Source organism: Agelaius phoeniceus, chromosome 6, assembly GCF_051311805.1.
Source record: "Agelaius phoeniceus isolate bAgePho1 chromosome 6, bAgePho1.hap1, whole genome shotgun sequence".
Lineage (NCBI taxonomy): Eukaryota > Metazoa > Chordata > Aves > Passeriformes > Icteridae > Agelaius > Agelaius phoeniceus.
In genome coordinates, this window is record NC_135270.1 from 46379582 (window position 1) to 46404188 (window position 24607).

Below are 24607 nucleotides of genomic sequence, written 5' to 3' on the forward strand. Positions count from 1 at the left end.
ATAAAATTCCAGAAGTTTAACAGGTAGTTTTACTAAAGTCAAAGGATGAACTGGCAATTCAACAATGTGCAGAGGTTTATACCTTAAAGCTTAAAAAAATAAAGGGCTACATAAACTCTTGCATTTGTAAAGATGGTTTACACCACAGTTTAGGACAAACATAGAGCAAAAGAGAAGAGGACATGTTTACAATAAATGCAGAACAATCCCTTCTTCATTTGTTCATGTTTTTTCAAAACAAGCTGCTATCAGAACAGGCTTTTCCCCAAACACAGCCTCATCCATATGTTTGTTAAATCGTATCAAAGAAGACTTAATCAGCCTTAGTGAAAGCAATGATAGATATCCATTCACATGCATGCACTATATTAGCTGACAGCTAATCTCATAGGTCAAGAACCCTCAAAGGAGCACTCCAGTGTTTCAAAATAGGCCTTATCCCAGTAAAAGGATGCCAAGGAGCAAAGAAAGGTATATTCTTGATTTTTTTTATAACCTTCAAAATTAAACAACTGAAGATATTAATTTTACAAGTGAAATTGCAATGTTAGGATCTATACAGTTGTTCACATCTGAGATCACCACATTACCTGTTCTTCTATTGGCGTACATCATTGCCAGGTCTCACGTGTCAGGAGCTTAAATACCTCAAATTTCTGCTAAAATTGATGGGAATTGAGGAAGCAAAACTCTCACTCATCATCAAGATGAGTACATCTTCACTGGTTAAAGTTGCAGGCAAATCCCTCCCGGGGAGAGCAGAGGGCCCAGGGTGCTGACTGGGCCTAGCCCACGGCAGGGCGCGCCAGCCCTGGGGCCTGGGGCCCGGCCATCACCGGGGCACCTCCAGCTGGCACGGCCCTCACACCGCTGCCCGTCCCGCTCTGCCACAGAAGGGGCCGAGGAAATGGGCCCCTACATGGTCCAAGGGTGATCAAACAGGACTTCAGGGCCTTCAGACGTTTGGTGAGCGAATCCGGGGTGGGGGTTATAGTCTGCTCTCTAGTTACAGTTGAAGGTGGCAACATGGGAAGAAATGGGCAAACTGAGTCTGGAGCTCCACGGCTGGTGTTATCAGAATTTTGGGGGTTTTGACAATGAAATGGTTCCACACAGCCCCAGGCATGCTAGCATCAGATGGGATTCACCCTTCTCAGTGGCAGAAGAGAGTCTTTGCTCAGGAACTGGTGGGGCTCACTGGCAAGGCTTTGAACTGGATGTGAGCGGGTAGAGGGGCAATATGAGGCTTGTCCCTGGCAAATGTGAGAAGATATGAAAATAGACAGAGTGAGGGACAGGGTGCTAGGGAGGGCTCTTTGCAGTGACTCTGAACTGTGCCAGACATCCTGGACCATACCAGGAGTTGTAGGGAGATGAGCCAGGGAGTCCTAAAAGAAGCCACAGGGAAACACCAGGGAAATATCTGAAAGGAATAATTCCTCTAGGAAGGCAGCCTGGCAATCCCCAGGAGCAAGAAATTGGACAAGAAAGGCAAGAGACTGGTGTAGCTGAGACAGAGTAGGGAACTGCTGGTCGAACTAAAGGTAAAGAGATGAATGCACAGACAGTGGAGACAAGGACACGTAACCTGGTAAGAGTACAGAGATGAAAGGACAGGGAAAGGAAGGCTATGGCAAAGCGGAAACTCAACCTCACAAGGGACACCAATAACAACAAGAAGGGCTTCTACTGGTATGTTAACCAGAAAAGGAAAGTCAAACAAGCCCCCTGATAAACAACATTGGCAAACTGGTAACAGCAGATGAAGAGAAAGCTGGGGTACTCAACAACTTTTTTGCCTCAGTCTTCACTTACTTTTGACTGTGAAAATAACAAAATGTGGCTTTGCCACAATGACCTCTGTGACCTCCTGACAACTATCTTACTCAATATGCTAAGAAGATAGGAGATATGAAGAAAACCTCCTGGTTTTGGAGGAGAGCTTCTTAAATAGTTTAAACCAAATTTTTTTTTTAAATAAACACGCCCTCCTCTGTGTTACTGGTGTCACAATTTCTATTGTGAAAAAATGTAAGTCAGGTTTAACAGTGTCTTATTTAGTACCTCATTTTCTTCCACATTCCTGTGTTACACAGGCACACAGCAATGTTGTGCATTTTAATGAGAGAATAATAGACACATCTAATAAAAATGCTACTTTCATAGGATTCAACACAGAATTACATAGAGGCCATATGCACTTACACATTCATAAAATCAGGCCCAGGCTTTAAGCTTGAAATATTAGTTGATCAAAAATGAAACTCAACATTTCATCTCCTATTTTATTGGTGCCATCAAAGGAAGGAAATAAAATAGCTCAAGTAAAAAGGTTTTTTGATGCATGTTTAAAGGTATGTACCAGTATTTTTTTCCCAAAATCCTCATAATACAACTGGAGGTTTCTTCAAAGAAAGAAAATTATGCATTCTTCAGACATGTTTATAGTCAAACATCCAAAATTTCCCATGAAGCCTTTCTTATGTTTATATTAAACTAGAAATTTAGTTAGAATTAGAAAATAATCTCATCATATAGTCCAGTTTCACTGAGAAAATTCAGGAGCAAATAGTCTTCCTTACAGCTTTTACAAGATCCTACATTGGGTTATTGGCACTTCTACATCCTTCCTGTAGCACTACTTAATAAGCCAGCACTCCTTCCTGAATACAATTTTTATATTGTACTGTATACAATCCTTCATACACTTGACAAAAAATACAATTTTTTGTCAAGTGTATGAAGTTGCAGGACAGAGCACTCATGCACCAAAGCTCAGAAATGTCTGTGAGGTGTTGACAAAGTCCACTAGAGCTTCCCTGAACTGACCACCAAGAGTAAGTGGATCCACCTTCTTTAGAATGGATCATAAAGGACTAGGGGATGAAGGAACCTCACTGACCATAATTGTTTTAAAGTCATTTATTTCAGTTAAACTGGACAGGGTTTTTTCCTCCCCCAGTTCCTCTTCTGAAATAGCCACACACTGAATTTAAGATTAAAAGATTTCCTGACTAAACAATATAGAAGCCAGGGAAATGAGCAGCCCACCAGTGGATAAAATATTAATCTTTCACTCCAAGGCTCTTGCTCATCTCCAAACAGAAATTCCTGGGGGATGTGGGCATCTAGCATTTGCTTCCAATCTCAAATCTTTCCCACAGACTCCTCAAGTTCTTTCAGATAAGGGCTGCTGGAGTTAGGATAGCAGGGCTGTGCTTGGAAGTCATAGCAAGTATAAGAAGTATGTTAGAGAAATAGTGGAGGCAATCAGTGTATTAAGCTATCACCTGTAGGAACTTCTCAAGAATATGTCACTTACAGAAAATGCATGCAGATCAGTGAATGAAGGGAATTGGATGGTCTAACAGGAAGCAGGTGAAAGTATTGAAACACTGAAGTTTCTATCCACGTGTCACCAAAAAATTATTAAACTGTCAAAATTTTGCATTTTGAGGATATGGCAAATAATTTCCACTACCTGATTTGCTTGTTATTCCACTCCCCCTCATCTCCCATTCATCTCTTTCTGTTGTGGTTTTTAACAGGTTTTGTAGGGAGCATCCATTTAACCAGCACAATGAATGCTGAATTTTTATAACTGGGCATTTAAAAATCTGATGCTGGTTTAGAAAGTCTGGCTTTTAGAACAAAATCCCAGTAGAAAATGATCATGTTTGCCTTTGTGTTTGTGCAGCATCTTCGCATGATGTGGGCTAATTAACAGGTGACATTACAGCTGTGATCAAGAAATGGGAGAAAAATCCTGCCTGCAGGCTACGATTACACATATGGGACAGAACACTAGTATCCCTGTGGCAGTTTTTCTGGATTGAGGAATAAGAATAATAAGGATTGCTGTCTGGGGACCATGGGATTCATACACTCATGGATCAAGAAAACTGTTATCAGTGCTGACATGTTTTACACCAGCTTGGCCCTGGTCCTTCTGCCTATCCTCAAGGCACACAAATTGAGCAGTGGAAGTCATCGCAAGCTTGCCACACGAGGGGAATTTCACCCTACTGCTTCTACAGCCTTTTGCTGAGAACTGCCACTCAAGTGAGAAGCATTACTATTGCATTTACTGTTCATGAAAACAAAGCTTGACATATTGTTTGTTAGGAAAACACGGAGTGGCTCAGAGCATAGAGCTTTTCACTGCAGCAACAGCCCCCTGGGTTAAATCTAACACTGTTTTCCCTGAAGAGGATTCTCTAATGCAGCATTAGTGCTGCTGACTTCAGCAACATCTCAGCTGTCTGCTGCAAATGCAGTCATCAGCAGCAAGGCATTACATGGAGTATGGGAGACAGGTAAAGGCAGAAAGGGCAATACACATTAAACAAAATAGATTGGATGTGCTGTTAGAAGAAAAGTAGCATTGATTCCTCCCAATTGCCCCTTTCCCTGAGTGGGGTGGTGAAAAAGGGGGAGTAAGTTAGGTTACAATTCTGCATAGGGAATAAAGGCACTGTTTTCTTCCTATTATAGGATAATAGTGAAATAGAGTAAAAGTTCATAATAGTAAAAAAATACTGATTTGTCTCTGTTGGTGGGGAGAGAAATGTCAGCACTATGTATCAGAGGGAATTGTATCTGGCCATTGTTTTGCCATCCCTGGCAGCAGCTTTGGGAAGTATGTCATACCAAAAGGGTTCTGTAATTTCTGTACCATTTGTCATATATTCCCATCTAGTGCTCAAAATAATGATTCTTGGTAAGCTTACAAAAAATCTACGTAATTCTGCTGTATCAGTTATAAATGAAACATACAAATTAATAACTCTTGGAATACCCTAGCTATTTAATTAATCTGGAACACAGCTTTTATGAGAGAACAAAAAGGCACTGTTTTATAATTTTTTTTCATTCTTTTTCATTAGAAAACTATAGTTTAGGCAAAAAAAAAAAAAAAATTAAGCAGCCTAAATTGGAACATGGTAGAAATTAAGAAATCAGTTATGCCTGAGTTAAGGTATCTCTTTAGAAAGAGCTTTCCAATGATGAGAGTCTACACATAGTGGTGGTGCTGGTGGCGCTGTAAATCATCAGAACTAAGGAGAACCTAAGCCTCTTGTCTCTTCCCAAAGAGCTTCTTTAGTGTCAGACAAGAACTTAGCTATGCAGTAAGTAATAAGAATGAATTTTACCTTCCTCTGAAGGACAATATCACTCCTATCTGAAACCATTTTTTTCCAAAGAACAAATCTTGAGGATATCTTCTCCAGTTTCCACTGTCCTACGACCAGAACATACCGCTCCCATTTACCTGTGCAGCAAGTGCCTGACAGAAACAAATACCTGGCTTAGGTGGCAAGGTGATGGTAGCAGGGTGGCCACAGTGGTGGTCTCTGTGGAAAGCCTGGGGCTGCCCCTTTCTGGACACAGACAGCTCCTACTGATTCCAACAGACTCACAACAGAACATAGCTGAGCCCATCAGGGAAGCTGGTAGCAATTCTGTGAAAGCATACTTTAGAAAAGGAAAATATTGCACAGACTTTGAAGAATGAGGAAAAAAGTGTGAGAAAGAATCCTAAAAACACCAAGGTCAGTGAAGGAGAAAGAGGCACTCCAGGAGCTGTAGGAGATATATTCCTGCAGCCTGTGACTTTTGGAAGAGATCATGATAGATTTGGTGTTTCCCTGGAGCTCCTGGAGAGGATCACACCAGAGCAGATATTCACACTGCAGTATGTGGAGGATCCCAATCCAGGGCAGGTTGATATTTCCTGAAGTGCTGCTACCTGTGGAGAGACCATGCTGGAGGAGGTCTGTCCTAAATGACTGCAGCCCCATGATATGGACTCATGCAGGAGCAAGGAAAATGTATAAGGAGAAAGGTGCAGTCTAGAGGAGATAGACCCACCAAAAACCCCCATTCCCTATCCCCCCTGCACCATGTGAGGTGGGGAGGATGAAGAACAGTCAGGAATGAAGCAATAAAGTTGCTAGGAAAACGTAAAGCAGGGAAAGGTTATTTTAACCTTTGTCCTTATTTCTTACCACCCAGATCTATTTTAATTAGCTATAAATCAAATAAACTTTCCCCAATTCAAGTCTCATTTGCCTGTGATGGCAATCTCTAACTGGTCTCCCTGCTTTTATCTCTGAGGAAGAGTGAGAGTGGCTGGGTGGGCACCTGGTAGCCAGCCAAGGTCAACCCACCACAGAGAGTTTGCACAAGTGCAATAAAGATGAGGACACAACTCAGACTGTATTTTTCAGCAACACTTTTCCCCTGAGTCCCAGCAGTTATTTGCATATGGATTTTGTGAAAAAGTCATCAGTCCAAGCACTAAGAACATCAATGTATAGATCAGGATTTAAAGAACAATGATGAACAGGAGTTAGCTACAGAGGGAGCAAACATCCTTCCAACAATAAGGCATTTTTGTCCTTCTCTACTGGAGCTGAGTCAATTTGGAACAAAAACATTCATTTGTCTTGTTGAGTGGATTTGATTTTTTCACTTTTTATTACCTTTCATTCTAGTTTTCCCTTCTCAAACATAAGCATTTTATTTCACTCTCTACACACATTTAAGAAAAATGGATGCCAGCAGCATACATTTTCACATAAAGCTAAATGTCAAATTGATTAAATTTTTCATGTTGGCAGGAAGTCCATGCATATGTAACCAATGAGGTACCAATACAATGTGATGCCTCTGAAAATCCTAAAAAAGTATAAGAAAACCTCAGTCTTCTTGTAGATGTTAAATGGCTTGAAATTGGGTGCTGGGTAAACCTGAGAGGTTGGATTACTTATTAATCCAGTTGTAATCAGTTTAACAAGTATGCAAAAGATTAAAAAGTCTATGCAATTATCATTCCCCCTGAGCTATGCCATGTCCCTCTGCTTTGTGAGGCTGTTGTAAAACTCTGCTATTCTATAATTTAGCAATTCTGAACCTACTGTCCCTAAAGAGATAGAAAAATGTATGCATCAGCAAATTTAATTTTAGTCAAGAAAGTGTAGTGAGAGAGGAGGGTCTGAATACCATTTTCATGCTTATTCTATATCTGAAAGGCAGTGCCATTTCTAATTGTGAATGTTTTAAAGGACAGAAGAATGGCAGTTCAAGCATCTCACAGGAGCTTTCAAAACAGGGAAAGGGAAAATTCACAGTGGTGGTCTAGGAAAATAAGAAGTCTGAAGGGATAAAATCTAAGTGCCCTTAACCATATAAACCCCAGAAAATCTCGCTATGCCAGTAAGTTTGTTCCTAAATTAGTTTTTGTATATGTCCTTATTAATAGTCAATGCAGTCATCTATTCAACATCCCACATCAATTTCCATTGCAGCTTCCAAAGTATTTGCTTAACATAAATGAAAATGCTGTTTAGATTATATGTAAAAAGGTGAAGTGTAATTTCACAAAAATAAGAGAAAGAAGACACGAGTAACTAAAGAGAGTGATAAATTCTTTCCTAGATCTCTTAAGAACAGAGCAGGAAATAACTGATTAATCTGTACCAAGGAAGTAGGGGAATATATATTAGGAAAAAGTCTAGCTACAAGGAGAGCTAAGCATGGGAACAGCCATCAATACATTGAAATGAGCTTTATTGGAAGTATCTAAGAACAGGGCATAAAATCACCTGCCAGAAACTGTCAGTGTTATTCATGTCCTGCATATCCCTGTGAATCCAAGAAGAAAAGCTACCAGTGAAGGGTAACAGAGAAAAACAGGCTAATATTTTCATATTCAACATCCAGAATCTGTTAAAAAACCCCCAACTACTGAAATGTTAAAGGTATATTAAAATAAATAAATAAATAAATAAATAAATAAATAAATAAATAAATATCATCCATCTTGACAATCTAGTCTCAACTCCTAGCAGGAAAATGCTCTTGAAATCCTTTTCCTCCCCTTCAATGTAAGATAGTCAATCACACCTCAACATTCCTTTTTGTATCAGTTGTGCTAAATCTCATAGCATTTCACAAATAATAGATAAACCCCTGTGACACTGGAAAGAAACAACACTGTATGTGTGCACAGTTTGCTTCATGTAAACACTGCCACAGAGAACTTAGCAAATTAATTAAATTCACAAGTAATTTTAAAAGCTGATCAAACAAGCTCTTTTCATATGTGCATCAAGAAGGTACAATGATTTTTCATCAATGTATTAGCAAATTTTCAAGTTCTTTTAGGGGACGTGCTCTTTTCCACTAGACGCTACTAGAATGCCATTCTATCTGTTACAAATATAATGGACAGCCATAAACCAGATTCTTTCTTTTGTTGGTTATAAAGGAAAAATATGATGACCATGTGTAAGCTGGTCTAGAATATTATTTACAAGAATTTCCAGATTCTGAACCAGCCTCTCCTCTGTCAGAACTGCAGTCTGAGCGTGCTCATGAACTGAAAACGGAGTGCCCAAGAGTTAGTCTCTGCAAACACAGCCTTAGAGCTCCTGCTACTGAGGCTATGCAAATGTCAGGGAAACAACAGGAAGCCCAAGGCTGGCTTGAGCAGGTATCTGCCAGGACTTATCCACTGACATTAAAAAAAATCTGCAAAAGTCATGGTCATGGGATGCTGGGATACTTTCCCCTCCCTCCTCCCTCTCCCAGGCACTGCGCTATTCTAATGCATACGTGACAGCTCACTGGTCAAAAGAATGGATGTGCTAAGGCAGGACATGAACTCCAGGAATAGCTGAAAGCATCAGGGTTTTTTTCTCATTTGGCTTCAGGACAGCAGTCCTCAGGGAGGTTCCTAGCTAGCACTGGCATTTGCAGGAAGATGCACTGCTGCTGACACCATTTGTAGCACTACTTACAGAGCTGCCAAGTCCAGACGAATACTTGATAGAGGTTTGTCTCGTGCTGGAGTGAGATTGTACACTCACTGCTGGAGGGCTGTTTGGATTTTGTTTCCCTTGTTTTTGCCTTCTCTCTCTCCTGACCTCTCTTCTACCCTGCCCTCCTCCAAATCCATCCATCTGCTCTTGTCCCTCACTTCTTTCCAACCGTGCTGGCAGCATGGGAGGTAGCACACCCCTACCTCCCTGTTCAGTTCCTCTTCTCAGCACTACCCTTCCCACAGCCCCCGACATCTGAGCCCATGTCCATGTGTGACAGGGCTCATCAATGAACTTCAGGAGAATGAAAAATTGAGCACAAGAGCATTACAATGAGGAGCAGGAAGTACTGAGGGGAGATTAGAAGTGATTGGCAGGGGCAAGTCCCAAATATGGAACCATCCTGCTTCAAGATTGGTGACTGTGTTTGTTCCAACACACTCATTGGCAGCAGAGCTATTATCAGCTTTATGAGGCTATTTATAGAGAAACTGAATACGGAGAAACTCATGAAAAATTCTCACCTTTCTCTTCCTGAAATAAGACTAAAAGTAATAGATCATACTAAAACTTGTTTCCCTAGCAATAGATTGGTAGCTCTTGCTCCTGCTAAAATTGAGAGTTCTAGTTCATGCCGGTCTCTCCTCTGCCAAATAGGAAGCAAGTGCTTTTGGCTCAAGATCTTGAGGTGTAGAGATGACTTTATGAAAAAGAGTCCCTGTCAAAAGAAATGACCATATCATTGTTTTTCCTCACTAGGTAACATATAGAAAAACTGATTTTTTGTCAGTATGGTACAAGCACCAAAGAATAAACAGCTGCTCTCTGGCTCTCTGCAGATTTCACCCTTCAGTGAACAACAGACAGATTGAATATGATGCTTCTATTTATCCATAATCTTCTTTTTACAGACTAAACCAAAATTTCTCATTACACCATTATGTGCTTTGTCTGAAGCAAGTTGTTTAGTTTTCCTCAATAGGAAGTGTCCCAGGATTCCAGCAACATTTAGGAAGAGTCTGAATCTCCCAGCACAGGTTTTCAGTGTGTTCCTCTTCAAAGTACTCACAGGATGATCTAGGGTCAGGGATTTTGCTGGAATCTTCCAAATATTCTGTCTCACAGAGTCAGAAAAGAAATTCAGCCAATGGTCTCATGGCCAGACCAAATAGTCAAGGAAACCTAAGTCTTGGAATTTAGCATAAGAAGGCCTGTGTACAAATGGAGGGACTTTCTTACTAAAAGAAACTTAGGGGTAAAGTAATCAAGTGGCAGAGACAAGAAGCAAAGATTTGTGCTGGCCTCCCTAGAAGGAAGCTATCTAAGCTATCTATATTGAAATATGATTGATGCTGGCTGTCTGCCAGAGGTACAGCCTTACAGTGGAGTGAAGGCATTTATTGATCATCTCAGTCATGAGAAGGCGACTCTAGCAGCATCACTGACTGGACCTCAGGCTAGTGGCATGTCCCCCAGTCTGATTACTGCATAGGAACTATAGAAAAATACTTCAAATTCAAGCAAACCTCATTAGCATTTCAATTAAGTGATAATTTCTCAAATTTTCTGTGCAACAGCAATAAAAGTGGATCTTTCCATGTGGAAATGGTCTGAAATCTTAGTTCACTGAAGCTATACTATTTGCATAACCTGAGGATTCAATCTATTTTGTGGTCTTAAGTTCTTATATACTTTAATACTCTTAGTTAAAGTGAATGAAAGCTTCTCAATACTTTAAAAACCTATTCTGGAACGGGATGAAGAATACATACAAAACAGGTGGGACAAGATTAATCTGTGCAGAAAACATTTTTCACAAGGAATAAGAAGTTGCTGTTTGAAACATATTTATTCAGCATAGGCATTTTTATATCCTCTTACTCTAAATTCTTTGTAAGACACACATTTTTCTTTTACACTTTGAGTGTGTAAGTCAACAGAAACAACCCTTGTCTCATTTCTTTGCTTGTCTGTAACTTGGATTACGTGCCATTAATCTGTCAATACAGACGTGGTCAAATCGATCAGTGCAGCCTAGAGAGAATCTGCTGACCCTAAACCAGACATTAACTGAAAATTCTCCTGGCTCCAATAACCATATTTGCCTATAGCTCCCTAAACCATTGAAGGTCCTTAGAAACTTAGAATACCCTAGAATTTCAGATACCTACTTATTTGTGGCTGTTTTATTCTCCAACTAAGTCATACTCAAATGGTGTAATTCAGTTGCCTATACCACAACCAAGTGTGAGGTTATGGGATAACCTAACCACCTTAAGCTGTGCTCCAGAAGGGCAGAAGTCTCCCTTAGGTCTGTTATCACATATACCAGGCTTATACAAATATGTCAGCTACCTTAAAGCCCCTTAAATATGAGCAGATGCCTATTTTTAGAAAACTGAATCAACAAAAAAATGTCTGATAGGAATGAAAAATTCAGGTCACAAAGTTACATGTCAGTTCATCATTGTAACCCAATAAACAGACTCTATTTCCTATGAAGACAAATTAGGCTGTAGGATCACGAAGAGGTGACTCTGAGGTGGTTTCTGCAGTTGTCATGATTGCTGCTACTCAAGCCTCTTTGCCCAATGCTTTCCTGTGCAATCCAAACTCAGCAATGTTAACATTTAAGTAATCAGTGATAGATTTGGGTTAACCTAGAAGAACATCTTTGAGATGTTCTTGCTGCTTCCTGCATTTCAGCTGGGAGCTTCTGCAGTACCATCTTTCATAATTCTTTCAATCAATGAGGTCTTTCACACACAGTAGTTAGTGACTGTCTTTTGTTTCTCTAAGATGAAAAGCTGAAATTTGAGAGGTTAAAAGCCCCGGACAAGCTGTCAGTATGTATTTTCTGGTTTCAAATCACACTAATATTATTATAGTGCAGTATCAAGTAGGAAATCATTCAAACACCCTTCAACAACATATCACTGAATCTTCAAAAACTCAGTGGCACAAGTTGAAGTTGCCAAAATCCAAAATCTTCATCCAGTAAAGTCAGTGGCATGTTGTTTTTTCTTCCCTGGGAAGAAAAGATGAGTCAGTCCTGCTGAGATATGAACATATGGCTCTAACAAACCTAGGTACTCAAAGCCTGGTGCTTAAGGCACTGTGATGGTCCTGTAGGACAGGGATACCATAATAACTTGTATTGCTTTCCAAGATTTTTTAGGGTGTTGTTTTTTGTCATCCTCTGCTAGCAAAACAGTCCATTGTCTTCAGCAAAAAAAATGTCACACAGTCCTGCATAATACACAGATTACCAGAAAAAGAACTGAGGCAATTTAAAGTTCTATTAAATGCATCCATTTGGGGACAAAATAGAGGAACAAAAGGAAGAAACATTAAGCATGTTTCTCCAATGAAAGACTAGTGAAATAAACAGATCATCATCTAAAACAGATACTTAATTCATGAGCTAAAAATATTTTGTAATATGTCCATGAGATTATTTATAATGTGATTTAGTTTGAGTCACAGAAGAACTTGATACATGCCTGTGGCACCAATAGAGAACACAAAGATATTTCAGGGATCTTTAAAATATGAACTATGATATATGCTTACTTCTAAGAGTCAAAATAACAACATATACTTGAAAACAGTGAATTCTAGTTGAAGGCAGACAAACTCATCTTTATGTCTACACATTTATTTTCTTTTCACTGCATTTTCAGCCTTACCACAGGTACACTCTGTTCATTCAGCATTTTCTGCACTTCTGTCAGCAGCTTTGACCCTATCACACTTTATACCCACACTTTTGTAATCCATATTTCCTGAAGCAACTTATTTTGTCTCTCTCTGTTAGGTCTTTATATCTTTTCAAATACCTTCTAAAATTTCAAATAGCAAACTCTCACAAAATGCTGGAAATAAGTACGTCTGAGTTTCAAAAAATAAATTGAACCACACCCAGATTTTGCAACTGATTACTACTCCTTTTCAGGACTCCAGTTCCTAAGTGCAGCATATTTCAATCCCTTTCATATATGCTATATCTCACGCCTCTTGTCACAACTCAGTTTCCAGAAGGATGTTTCCTTTCCATTTTAAAAGCATAAAAATAAAATTAAGCCAGGCTTGTGCATTCTCTTCCACCTTTTTATTCTCTCATATAGATTTTGATAACATATTCTATCACCCTACTAGCTTTTATTTCAACTTCCAACACCATGATATACCCACATTGAAATTTCTACCCTAACCTCAAAATTGCACCAATGTTCTCCTATGCTCATCATATTTTAGGACAACTGGATAACACATATTAAGACATGTACTTGAGACACTTTGCCAATAGTAAGATTTGTAATAGCATATGGATTGATTAGCAATTAAAGAAAAAGATGAAATCGGAATTCTTGGTTTCAGCATTCCCAAACCAAGGAAACAGTCCCTAAATTCTGTGACTCATTAGCGTGGTAACATAGTTCAATTTTGAAGTATATTTTTGTTTAAATACTCTGAGTTGATATTTGATTGTGAGAAAAGCAGTCCAGAAAGTATGCTTGGAGAATAATAGTGGTCCATGGACTAAAAAGGATTGGTACTACCACAGTGAAGTACAAGGGTGTAGGATATATGCTGTTCTCACCTGTGTTTTTATCTCATTGGGGTAACCAGTGAGAACTGCATGGCACATCATTTATGAAAGTCAGCAGGTTCATCTTAGAGCAGGTTTCCCATTACATTATAGACAAACTACCAATAACCAATGTTTCAGGAACTGGGATATAAGCAGCCTCTGTTTGACAAAGGCCAGGTCCCAGGATGTTTTTAACTCCTACAGAAAAGACCAGAGATATTCCTATGAAAAAGGTATTTTAAAAGGTATTATTTAGCCTTTTGCTGAATGTCACTTCTTTTACATAAAACTTCTATATAAAAAAAAGACAACTGCTCAGCATTCATATTCTCTGCTTTGGCCTTTGCTATTACACTGAGATTATTATAAAATAAACGTTAGGCCCTTGCATCACACTGAGGTCTTTAATAATCGACCTTGAATACTAGTGTGTTGCTTATCCCTTTCTTATATCGACCTCTTCATTTTTCCCTTCCCATTTCTGCACTCCAGGTGCTTACCCTATTTAGAGCACAAAATCTAGGGCCTCTGTTTTCCCAGTAATTCCAGGCACTCCCTTACTCTTAACTTAGTAGCCTGCAGCAACAACACAGTTCTTTAAAAATGAAAAATTGCATTTTGCTCACACTGAAGTGAGTGGTATAAGTCCTAGCTCTGGATTAAATAAGGAGGGTAAGAATTAAACTGTATCGCCATCTATATGCACTCTTCTGTCTGAAGCTGATATAGTCCGCACACTAGCTACATAAATCCACATAAATGCCAAAAGCTGAACCAAAACCTGCCCAATTACAACTGGTATCATATATCTTCATCCCAAGAGCAAACTCCATCACTTCAGGTACCATCAGTTTTTTCAAGAGTTGCCCAAGGGGCTTTTCTGTCCAAAAGACGTTAACGGATTACTCTTGTACATACACAGCAAAAAAGAGCATTGGTATTCTTCACTGAAATCAAAATCCTGTCCTAACCTCTCCCACTGATGACAATTCTATTGCTCTTCCTATCTTAGACTTACAGCTTCCTATTGCCTTTGATTTTTCTCATTCCCTTTTCCTCACACTACAGATGACATCTTAATGATACCCTTCCCTCCATACTTCTTACCTTGACTAGAGTTCAGTCTTCCTTCACTACTCTGAGAAAGCTACTGTCAAGTCTTTTGCTCTGCCACTTTCTTACTACTAATTTTACTTTTCTGAATCCTTTGTTTTACCATTACCAGGGCACCTTAATGACAACAATGAGAAAACTAATAGCTGTCTGCTGTCTTTCTTCCTCTCCTCCTAATTCAGTTGCATCTTTCTATCTTTTGTCACACTGGCATCCACAGTAGTCATCCGTCTTCTCTGCAGGTTCCACACAGCCTTCAGTAAAGCTCTGTGCGTCTTATTCTCCTCTATTTGTTTTCCAAACTCTTCAAATTTTCCACTTTACTGTATTTGGCACTATTGTGCCTACACCTTGCACTTCCAGGTGTCCTCCTGTTTGTCCAGTTTATATCCTCCTTCAGATATCTCATTTAAATAAACTCCCTGCAGTGTTCTACAATCCATACTAACCAGGCACAGCAGTCCCAGTCTATCAGATGGGTGGGTAAGTAGCCAATATGACTTTGTGGCACAATTAGCACAGGGTCAGTACCCTCTGATCATGGGTCATTGGCAGGGATCAGACCTAATTTTTCATACATTACATCTTCCCAGAACAGCCTTTATCTACTGAGCTAGTAACAACGGACTTGCTAGTGCAGAAAGATATTGTCTAACTCAGAGTTGGATTCTACTCCTTTTTACATCTCTCCTTGAAAACAGAGGACAGAAACAAGCACCTTTATTCTACTCATCTCTGCCTTTCTAATCAAGCTTACCTTCTGCATTGGTCTCTTCAAACAAAATAACAGAAAAAGCAGGTACTGCAACAATTTGTAACACTTCACCAGCAGCATCAATTTAATTTGTACTGAGTACGGATATTGAAGATTTTTCAAACAGTCATCAAGGGATCAAGGTCCAATCCTGATACCTGCATGAAGGCATTTGAGACTCAGCTAATTGTCCCACACATAAGTGTCCAGTGCTGCTTGAGGTGTCTCAGATCTGAGAAATCCCAAGGTCAGTGACAAAGGACCTATGGAAGATTTGAGCTTCTCTGAAGCAGCAGCTGGGGAATATCAAAGGTGTTTTGGTACTTCTAATGGGAAACTCAATTGGCTGTTCAGTTTCTGTAAAGGAGCATAAATGATACTAGTTTCCTCTAGTTGTAAAGTGCAGAGACAACCTTATTTCTTAATCGATGTGATCTGTGTATGATGACAGGCTGTTTTGCTCCCTCCTAATTGTTTTAGCATTTAATTGCAATGCATAAGCTCTTCTTTCAATGGCAGATTTTAGATTGCTCTAAACAAGTTAATTATATTTCACAACACCCTTGTGCATTAGGGAAGTATTAATATTCCTGTTTTCCAGTCTAGGATAAAGGGAAGACAAGAAAGGGTAAGTGGCTTCCTGAAGGTTAAACAGTGAGTCAGTAGCAAAATTTGAAGAGGAACTCCAGACTCTCAACCACAGTTTTTATTTCCCACAGACCATAAACTCCCATGCTAAATGTAAGGATAGTAATAAATACATGATTGTAGAGTTTCAAACTGCAAACAGTGCATTTGTAAAAGGATGCAGGAACTTGAATGCAAACTTCAGAGTTCCAAAACTTTAATGTTGAGGTAAACATTGAGCTGGATATCCAAAAAGCTCTGACAATCCATATCACTACAATGACAGCAGAAACTGCAGGCACAAAGGAACAAACAAGACTGAATTCCATTTGCTCCCTGCTATGAGCATCACAAGACATCCTTCCCTTGAAAAAGACATCTCATCCTCACCCTAAAAGATAGTCACACTTGGGGATAATTTCTAAGCATATTTGAAGCTGTCTCATCTATTTTTTTTTCCTACAAAGAAACACCAATTTTAAGCAGATAATTTTCAGGAAAAAAAAATTATATTTCTGTGACATCCAGATGTCTCAGACAGGATGAGGGACACACTTTGTTTTAGGTACTATATAAAAATACATGTGCAAAGACATGAGCTAATTCAAGCACAGAAAACAGGCGGGTGTAACAAACAGCAGGAGGATTGCAAGAAAGGAGAGATATGAACAACAATTATGAGAATTGAAGTCTTCACATGCTGCTAAAAATCCAATCTTATATTCTGGAATGTATAGATGAGATTTGCACCAAATGTGAGAAGCGACAATAAGATATTGGCAGATCAAATGTTTTCTGATTGAGTACATACATGCTGATTCCACCAGTAACACAAAATAGCAAGCTTGTTTTTTAAAATGTAAGGCCAGGTACTGTGATATCATTTATTCCTACTCAACATGTCCAGTGCTCCCTAAAACATTCTTGAAGTACCTGCTTGGGGTTTTTTTAGTAATTTCTTAACCTATTAATTCACTGAATATTAATTACATGGGTTTTAATCAATATATATAAAATTCTAGGGCATATTTCACATTGAATTGTTAAGGCCAAATTCCAATGATTTTTGTGATTTATTTTGATCTGTTTGTTAAGGGGTTCATATAGTTTGATTGCTTGATTTAGTAAGGGGACTTCACTGTAGGAATCCAGACTTAACACTTCCAGGTTTATGAAATATTTGATTTATATATAAAACACACTCAGCATTTACATGTAACACAGAGATATACTTTATGCCCAAGACACATGAAGATAATTCACAACATGATAAAGTCACAGTTTCATCTCCAAGCCCTGCTTGGACCAGCTTAATGGCTAAGAAATCAGTGTCCCATCACCTGTCTGTCAGACCATTCTTCATGTCAATTATATTCTTTTAAACACCTTCTCTCCACTCTCCAAGTCTTTGTTGATTTTGTGGCCAACAAAGTCTTTCTATGGTATATTGATTTGTGCTGATGCAAACTGAGAATACTAGTTCTATGCCAGAAGAGAGCCACCAGCAACCCCTTATCTATTTATCTATGTAAATATTTATAGTTTAGTCAGCATTATGGCATTGAGCATTAATTCATTTCAATTACTATCATTCTGACCTGGGTTCAAACCAGCAATATCATCAATTCCAAGCCAGCCACATCTCCAAAAAAAGAGTCCCAACCTTTAAAAATGTGTATAGTTTCTAGAAAATATTGCCTGCAATAATCAGGTCTAAACAGTCTTTGAGATGCCATAGCCCTCACTTATGTCCTTGCTATCTTGCTTGCCAGGAGCATCAGCTGATTTATTCCAAATACTGTTAGCACAAGTTATCACAATTCCTACCAGACAAAAGTATGGAAACTGCATGTTCTCTGGCTGACAACCAGAACAGGGCACAGTTATAAAATAAACTCTGAAATGAGCCTGGTATTAGAGTGAGAATGCTAACTGGACATGAGCTGTGCTCTAATACTTAGGACTCTTTGCATCCCTTCACCACCAACTTTCTACACATTGATTGTTGTATCTGAGAAAAGCTACTTCAGCTCTTAATTCCAGATATACCACACAGGATGCAAACCATAACATCATTCTTGCATGTGCAGAGAACAGACTATAAATGTGATTGTAAATCAAATTCATTTTAGAGTTTTTAGTTATTTCACATAGATCATTGGTAACATTTATATCTACATAAATATATTTTTGTTTCAAAAATAACAGATTTCTGATCTACTTTGTCTTCTACACTCATAATTCTTCAGTGGGACTATGTGAGTACAATGTCACTGTACTGTTCCTCTGTTGGTTAAAGGATAGGGACTTTGACAGCTTTTCCTTGTCAAATTGCCTGTTTTCTATTACACCAAATATTATCTATTTTCTGAGTCTCTTGGAGAATTAGAAAAAAACTTTTTTTGCTTCCTTCTTAGCAACACATCAGCATCCTTTCTGTCTACCTAACAAAGTCAATACACTAAGGGGAAATAACTGGTAGGATTCTGAAGTTTTTAGCAGGCGGAGAGGAAACCTGCTGGGTTTGGGGTGTTTTAACTGCTAAAATACTATGATTTTATCACATCAGTAAATTGTGGCCAACCACCTGTTGGATCCATATGCTTTAAAACTGATTGCCAAGCAAAGGGCTGCACACAGAATGCCATCATACATCCTCCTAAGTGTCTTGTCAGACAAAAGAAGGGAAAAGATTTTTTCATTAAAAGATATTTTGCAATTCATAAAATGGCAAACACACATTTAGAAAAGCACCTGGGTAGACCAAGTTTTCACCACAAAGAATTTAGACCCTAGGATAAGGAATATATTGTTTTTTAAATAATTAAATCTCTGTTAGCACTACTACCCATGTGTTCATTAGAAAGATGAGGGCGGAGGAGGCTGATGTGTCAATTTCATCCTTCATCTAATTAAAGATATACTGAGGGTTAAACTAAACCTGAATTGTGTGTACAGCAGATTGTTCTGCTGTATTCCTTCTATAACATGAGAAACTGTTTCTAATGTTTCATTTTGTAAATGTGAGGGAATGGAGGATGACAGGCAAATTGACCACTAAAACCAAACCTGTAGAATAAAGAGGAATAATCAAAGCCCGTGTTATCACTTCATAATTCCTGCAAGCACTGCTGTACAGCAACTGGCTGCCAGCAGTTCTGCTGCAAACCTGAGCAATGGCTTCAAGTTGTTCTGCTCCTGTACCAATGCACAGAAATATGACACACCAGTGTACAAATTACCAAAAGAGTTTTTTCAGTCACTTCTGTAGGATGCAGATGAACCTCCTCCCCATGTCAGGCAAAGAGAGTGTTTGACTATGGTTTATTTTTAAATACTACTCGGATCATCTTATTGAAAACCACTGCACTGGCGTAAATCTCATTCCACCATCACACAAACATATTTCCTAAGATTGAGTCCAAATGTACCAAATGTAGTTAATCAAACTATCCACTTGGGCTGATCAGTTGTTAATAGGACACAGGAAAGAGTGTGAAGGTCCCTTTGGGCTCCCTTATTTAATGTGTCATTTTATACCATTCAGACTAAAGCTCTGTCCACACTAAAGGTGATATTGCTGCAGCATTCTGCTCCTGCCAACCAACACGTGCCATCGAGGAGCCCTGAACAAGCACTCACATCTGTGTCCACTCCTGTACCACCCATTTAGCAGAGACAATGATCACTAGAAACAACAAAGGAGCCACTGATAAAACAAACAATGCTGTGAGCCAGAGATCACTGCCATGCCAGCCAAGTTTGCCTTGAAAATACTCAAGAAAAAGGGAGAGGGGGAGGCAAGAGAGATATCAAATATAAAACTGTAAAACTTATACCTAGAAGAGGTTTTAGCCATGCAGCCACCCAACCCGACATCTCAGTAGCATTTTCTAATGCACTGCTATAGGATTGAGCAAGAAAGACTGAGCAGTGCTCATGGAAAGCAGACAAACATCCAACGCCTCCTCCCATTTGGAATCACATAGTCTGCTACAAGTCAATAGACACAAGGAATAATAATAATTGTTATTACAGTAGTAATGATAGTAATAGAGAATCACCAACCTTGAGGATCCCAGTTCACCTGTTTTCTTGGAGTCTCAATTGGAAATTTCATCGCTTCCTTTTTGCAAAGGGAGTAAAAAGAATTAAATAAATTCCCAACCTTCCTGTCTGATGCTGCAGTCAAACAAATTAATTTCAAATTATAGGGAGCCTGCGCTGTTTGACAGAGGGAAACTGGTGGTTGCCAAGGAAAGAAATACACAAATAAATCGAAGAAGGTGGGGAGGGGCGGGCAGGGGAGTGGAATGGAGGGGTTTGCAGGCACCCCAGCACAGAGAGGGGTATAAGGGATGGACTGAGGACAGGAGAGAATCTGGAGGAGCAGGAACGGAGCAGACTGAGGTAGGCAGCGGGTCCAGGGCGCTGCTGGCTCCTGGGGAGGCTCCCGCAGCTGTTTCGCCCCGTCCACCTGCAGATGTCAGGGTGGCGGGGTCCCCGCTGCAGCGCGGCCCCTCTGCTGCGCCCACCCGAGGGGAACCCGGGCTGGAGACAACGCAGGCTTGCAAGGCTCGGGGAGTCGTCCAGCCCCCCACGCCCCCAGAGACACCTCCCACACGTGCACAAGCTCCCTGGCCTCAGCCATCCCCCAAAAATGAGCGCACCTCAGTTCAGCCCCGGGCTCTAGAGGGGTAGCAAAAGTCAGCCATGGGGCGGGAGCCGCAGCAGCGCGGCTGGGGCGAGGCAGGGGCGAGGCTGGGACTACCCCGGCTCAATGCAGCAGCAGCCTGGCTCGCCCAGGAGAGCCGGAGCAGGAAGAAGAGAAGAAGGAGGAGGGAGCCACCCTATAGCTTTGGAGGGAATTCACGGAGCCCCTCTCTTCACTGGCATAAAAAGGGGGTGGGGAGAGCCTGCGAGTCCCTTTGTAAGAGGCAGTGGCGGGTGCCTAGGGAGGGGGCAGGCTCCGGCTGGTACTCACGAGGAATCCTTCCCGGGAGGGGAATGCAGCCTTGTTTGGCGGAGTTTGCAGCCGGAGACACGCTCGAATAAGCTACGAGCAGCAGGAGCGGCGGCGGCAGCACATGGCAGGAGTACGGCAGCATCCAGAGGCTCTGCAGCGCAGGGGGAGGGGAAGGGCAGGGGATCGCCCGAGCCCCCGCAGCCTCTGGGGACCAGGACCGGGTGCCCCGAAAGCCAAGGGACCCCTGCACCCTTTCTGTCCTCGATCCGCACTGTGGACAGGGACAGACACTTCGCGTCAAGGCAGTGCCTGGCACAGCGGGGCTGTGAGACGCGGCCAAGCTGCAGGGAGGGGGCAGGAGGCTGGAGGTTCCTCGAAGCTGCCCTAAGCTGTCAGGGGCCTTCGGGGAAACGGAGGACACTTGTGCAATTACCAGGCACTTGCTTCTTTCCAGATCTGCGTTCTCCCTCCTCTTCCTCATTCTCCAGGCTTTCCCTCAAACCCAAAACAGGCTAGTAACACCAGAAAGGTCTCCACTTCCAGTTACAATACATGCCCCAGCTCCCCTCTGTTAGCCAGGAAAACAAAACCCCAGCCCCTCTGGGGGCCTGAAGGAAAACTGTGTGAGGTTAACCCTGTCTTGCCTATTCTCTTTCACAGTGGAAATCAACTCTTTGTGTGAAGGGGATCACCTACAGGGGATGGTTTAGTGGACAGATCCACAGATTCTCATATGTCATGGTCAGAGACCCATACCAGAATTAATCCAGAGGTCCATAGACCTTCTGAATTTTCAGGAAATGTGGTTGGGATCTATACCTGATGCCTATGATAATTTGTGCTCTGCTTTTTTCCCTGTACTTTTTTTCTCAACTGCCCTTTTTCTGTTTTTCTTTTCTATCTGTTGCTCGAGGTTAGCTCTGAGCTAACCTCGTAAGACCAAAAAGGAGAAATCTGCCCTGATGAAGAAAAAAAAAAAAACCAAACTCAAAGTGGTCCAAAATGTGTGACTCTCCTTAGGAAACTCTTACTGTGAAGACTGACAGACTCTTTTCACATCGACGTTGTGAAACTAAATCCATGCTTTCTCCTAGTCTTTGTTCAACCCTAAACAGGAAGAGGAAATCGGTACTGGGAATCCACTCTTTCATTTAGGGTTGGGGTGCAAGGTCCTGTAAAGCAGCACGTAGTTTGAAGAAACTAGATGGAAGTAATGCAGCAAGTTTTCTTGGGGGAGGTGCTAGGAGTCTCTCGTTCCCCTAATCTGAGCACCCCTGTGGCTCTTGTTTTGTGCTGTACAGGAGGAGGAGGGAGAGGCTGCTCTAAGGGAGGACATGGTGAGAATGATAATGAGCCTGCTCAGTCAGACTGAATTTGAGATGATTGCAATGATGACATCAGTAGCAGAAGGTATTTCCTTTGCAAGCAAACCACAATGCATTCTGAACACACTTTGGGATTTCTGTTGATGTTACTTCTGCAAACTTAGTGGGAACAAAATTGAGGGTAGGCTTTGCTAATTGTGCTGTGTAATCACTTTAATTAGGGTTACAGTGACCTAAAAGGCTTCAGAAGCTTTCTGAAGCCCCAACAAGACAAGTTATCAAATATGTATCAATAAGGAACAATTCATGTATTTATACACACACATGTATAATATATACATATGTGTGTAAATAACTTTTCCTTAGCATGCAGAAGTTTCCAGCTTACTGGCGTCTTCCTTGTATATCACCAGGGAAAACCTAACATAAAGACAAACATCACTCAGCTGTGTCACCCTAACCCAAGCACTACCCTGTCCCTCCACCATAACTATCAGCAGTTAACTGATGAAGTGTATTCTGCCACAGACACCGGTACGCTGGGAATTCACCTAAGATGGCCAAACTGAAATAGTCCATTGATAAACTGAGGGCATTAAATTCCTGCTAAGACATGCAAGAAGTCTATAGTCTGGAGGTGAATTCTTCAGGTGTATTACCAGAAATGCATCCTGATTGTTACTGGCTAAAGAAGAGGAATTGTCATGAAAATGATATGATGAGACATCTCACAATTGTTTGACTTACTGTAAAACTAAATAGATAATAATGACACAATAACATATTTATGTTTCTTGTATCCCCTTAATCCCATACTCCCAAAAAATATCTGTAAGCTCTACATACTTGCTCTAGCTTTATGATTGAGAAACCTTGTGGCAAATCAGTTGTGGTCTATCAGGTACATAAATGCATGACATCATGTAATTGTTTTGTAATTTTTTAATCATGTTATGATCGTGGAAAACTTGCTCAATTATTTCAATGCCTCAAACCTGCAATTTTATTGAGAGGGCCAATTTATTCCCAAAGTAACTCATTTAAAATCAATGGGGTTACTTCAGAGATAAATTTGGCATCTTTCACTGACAGCACAGCTGCTGCATAGAAACGTAACTATTATCTTATGCAAATAAAAGGCCTTTCACCCCTCAGTGATGTCATATTCTTATGACAGGGAGAACTGGTGCCTTGAAGCTATAGCATTTCAAGCTGTTACTCTGTCAACTTTTATAAGCTAAGTGGATTCAGTAGTATTTAATGTTTAAATGAAAGATCACCAAGAAAAATAAACCTATTTTAGTACCTGGACAGGAATTTTCAGGATTTGACTAGTCTTCCTAAATTCTTACTTCTCATTCAGGGTTTATTGTTCAGACTCAAAATCCTCAGAGTTGAAGTTAGTTGAAAATCAGCACCTTACACGACAGGGCCTGTGACAGTCACAACACAAAAGATAAAAGGCCGTCTATTGCAAGCCATCTCATTGGAAAAAGAATAAAATGCTAAGTGCCCTTTTACTGTTCATTAATGTGGTGAGTGATTTAGAAGTGAAATTGATGTAATTCAAAGAAAGCCATAGAAAACCAGATGAATAAATACCACTTATACCTACTTAAATCTAGTGAGCAGGAATGGGAAAATAACTTGATCCTTGATAGTAGACAGAAATCATGTGTAACTTGTTCGTTCCATTTCTTACATGCTCTGAAGAAATGAGGCAGGGCTAGATGGAAGCCTAGACAGTCTTTTTCTAGACTTAACATTGTACTCATTTGTGTATATAACTATTCAGTTTATGGTTACCTATATAGTTGTTTGAAATCTGGTGTTTCTAATTGTGAAGATTATTTTCTTTCAGTTTATTGGCACAGGAGTGCTGTTATTTACACTGAGACCAAGAGAGCAACTCAAGTGAATTGCATCCTGTTCTTTATGTTCTATTGACCCATCCTGCAGTAGTATTAATTTGGACATGATCCAGTGCAGAATCCTTTTATAATTTCTTTATTCTCCAGGAAGCTTTCTGTCAAGGAGAACATTTAAAACTTCCTCTTTAGGATAAGCTGAAAACTTCTTGTTCAAGTAGTTTTCAGAAGGTTTACTGTCATTAGGAATCAGAGAGTTAACTAAGAATCAGGACTACGCAAGGAAAGGAAACGTTATTTTTATTGTCTTTTATTGCATGGAGTTTCTTTTCGCTTTTTAAGTTACCCCATGAAGTGCCATGTTTTCCTTATTTCATGGATTAATGCTCAGAACAGAAAATGTACTGATTGGCAGAAATGGTTTAAATGAAAACAGTGAATCTGCCTGAGGAAACTACACATCAGCATTAAACTATGCTGGGATGGTACCACAGCCTGTCTGCAGTTCCTTTGGCCAGTGACACTAAACAGAATA

At 40.3% G+C, this 24607-nt stretch overlaps 1 protein-coding gene across 1 annotated transcript in view; it reads right to left on the bottom strand.

Moving 5' to 3' along the window:
• KCNK10 (potassium two pore domain channel subfamily K member 10) overlaps positions 1–20487 on the bottom strand; it is a 56584-nt gene extending 36097 nt beyond the window's left edge. Inside the window, exon 1 of the mRNA XM_054635211.2 lies at positions 19982–20487. Coding sequence (XP_054491186.1) covers positions 19982–20033 — 52 coding nt within the window. The 5' untranslated portion in view covers positions 20034–20487. The remainder of the gene's footprint in view (positions 1–19981) is intronic.
• Between the last annotated feature and the right edge of the window lie 4120 nt (positions 20488–24607).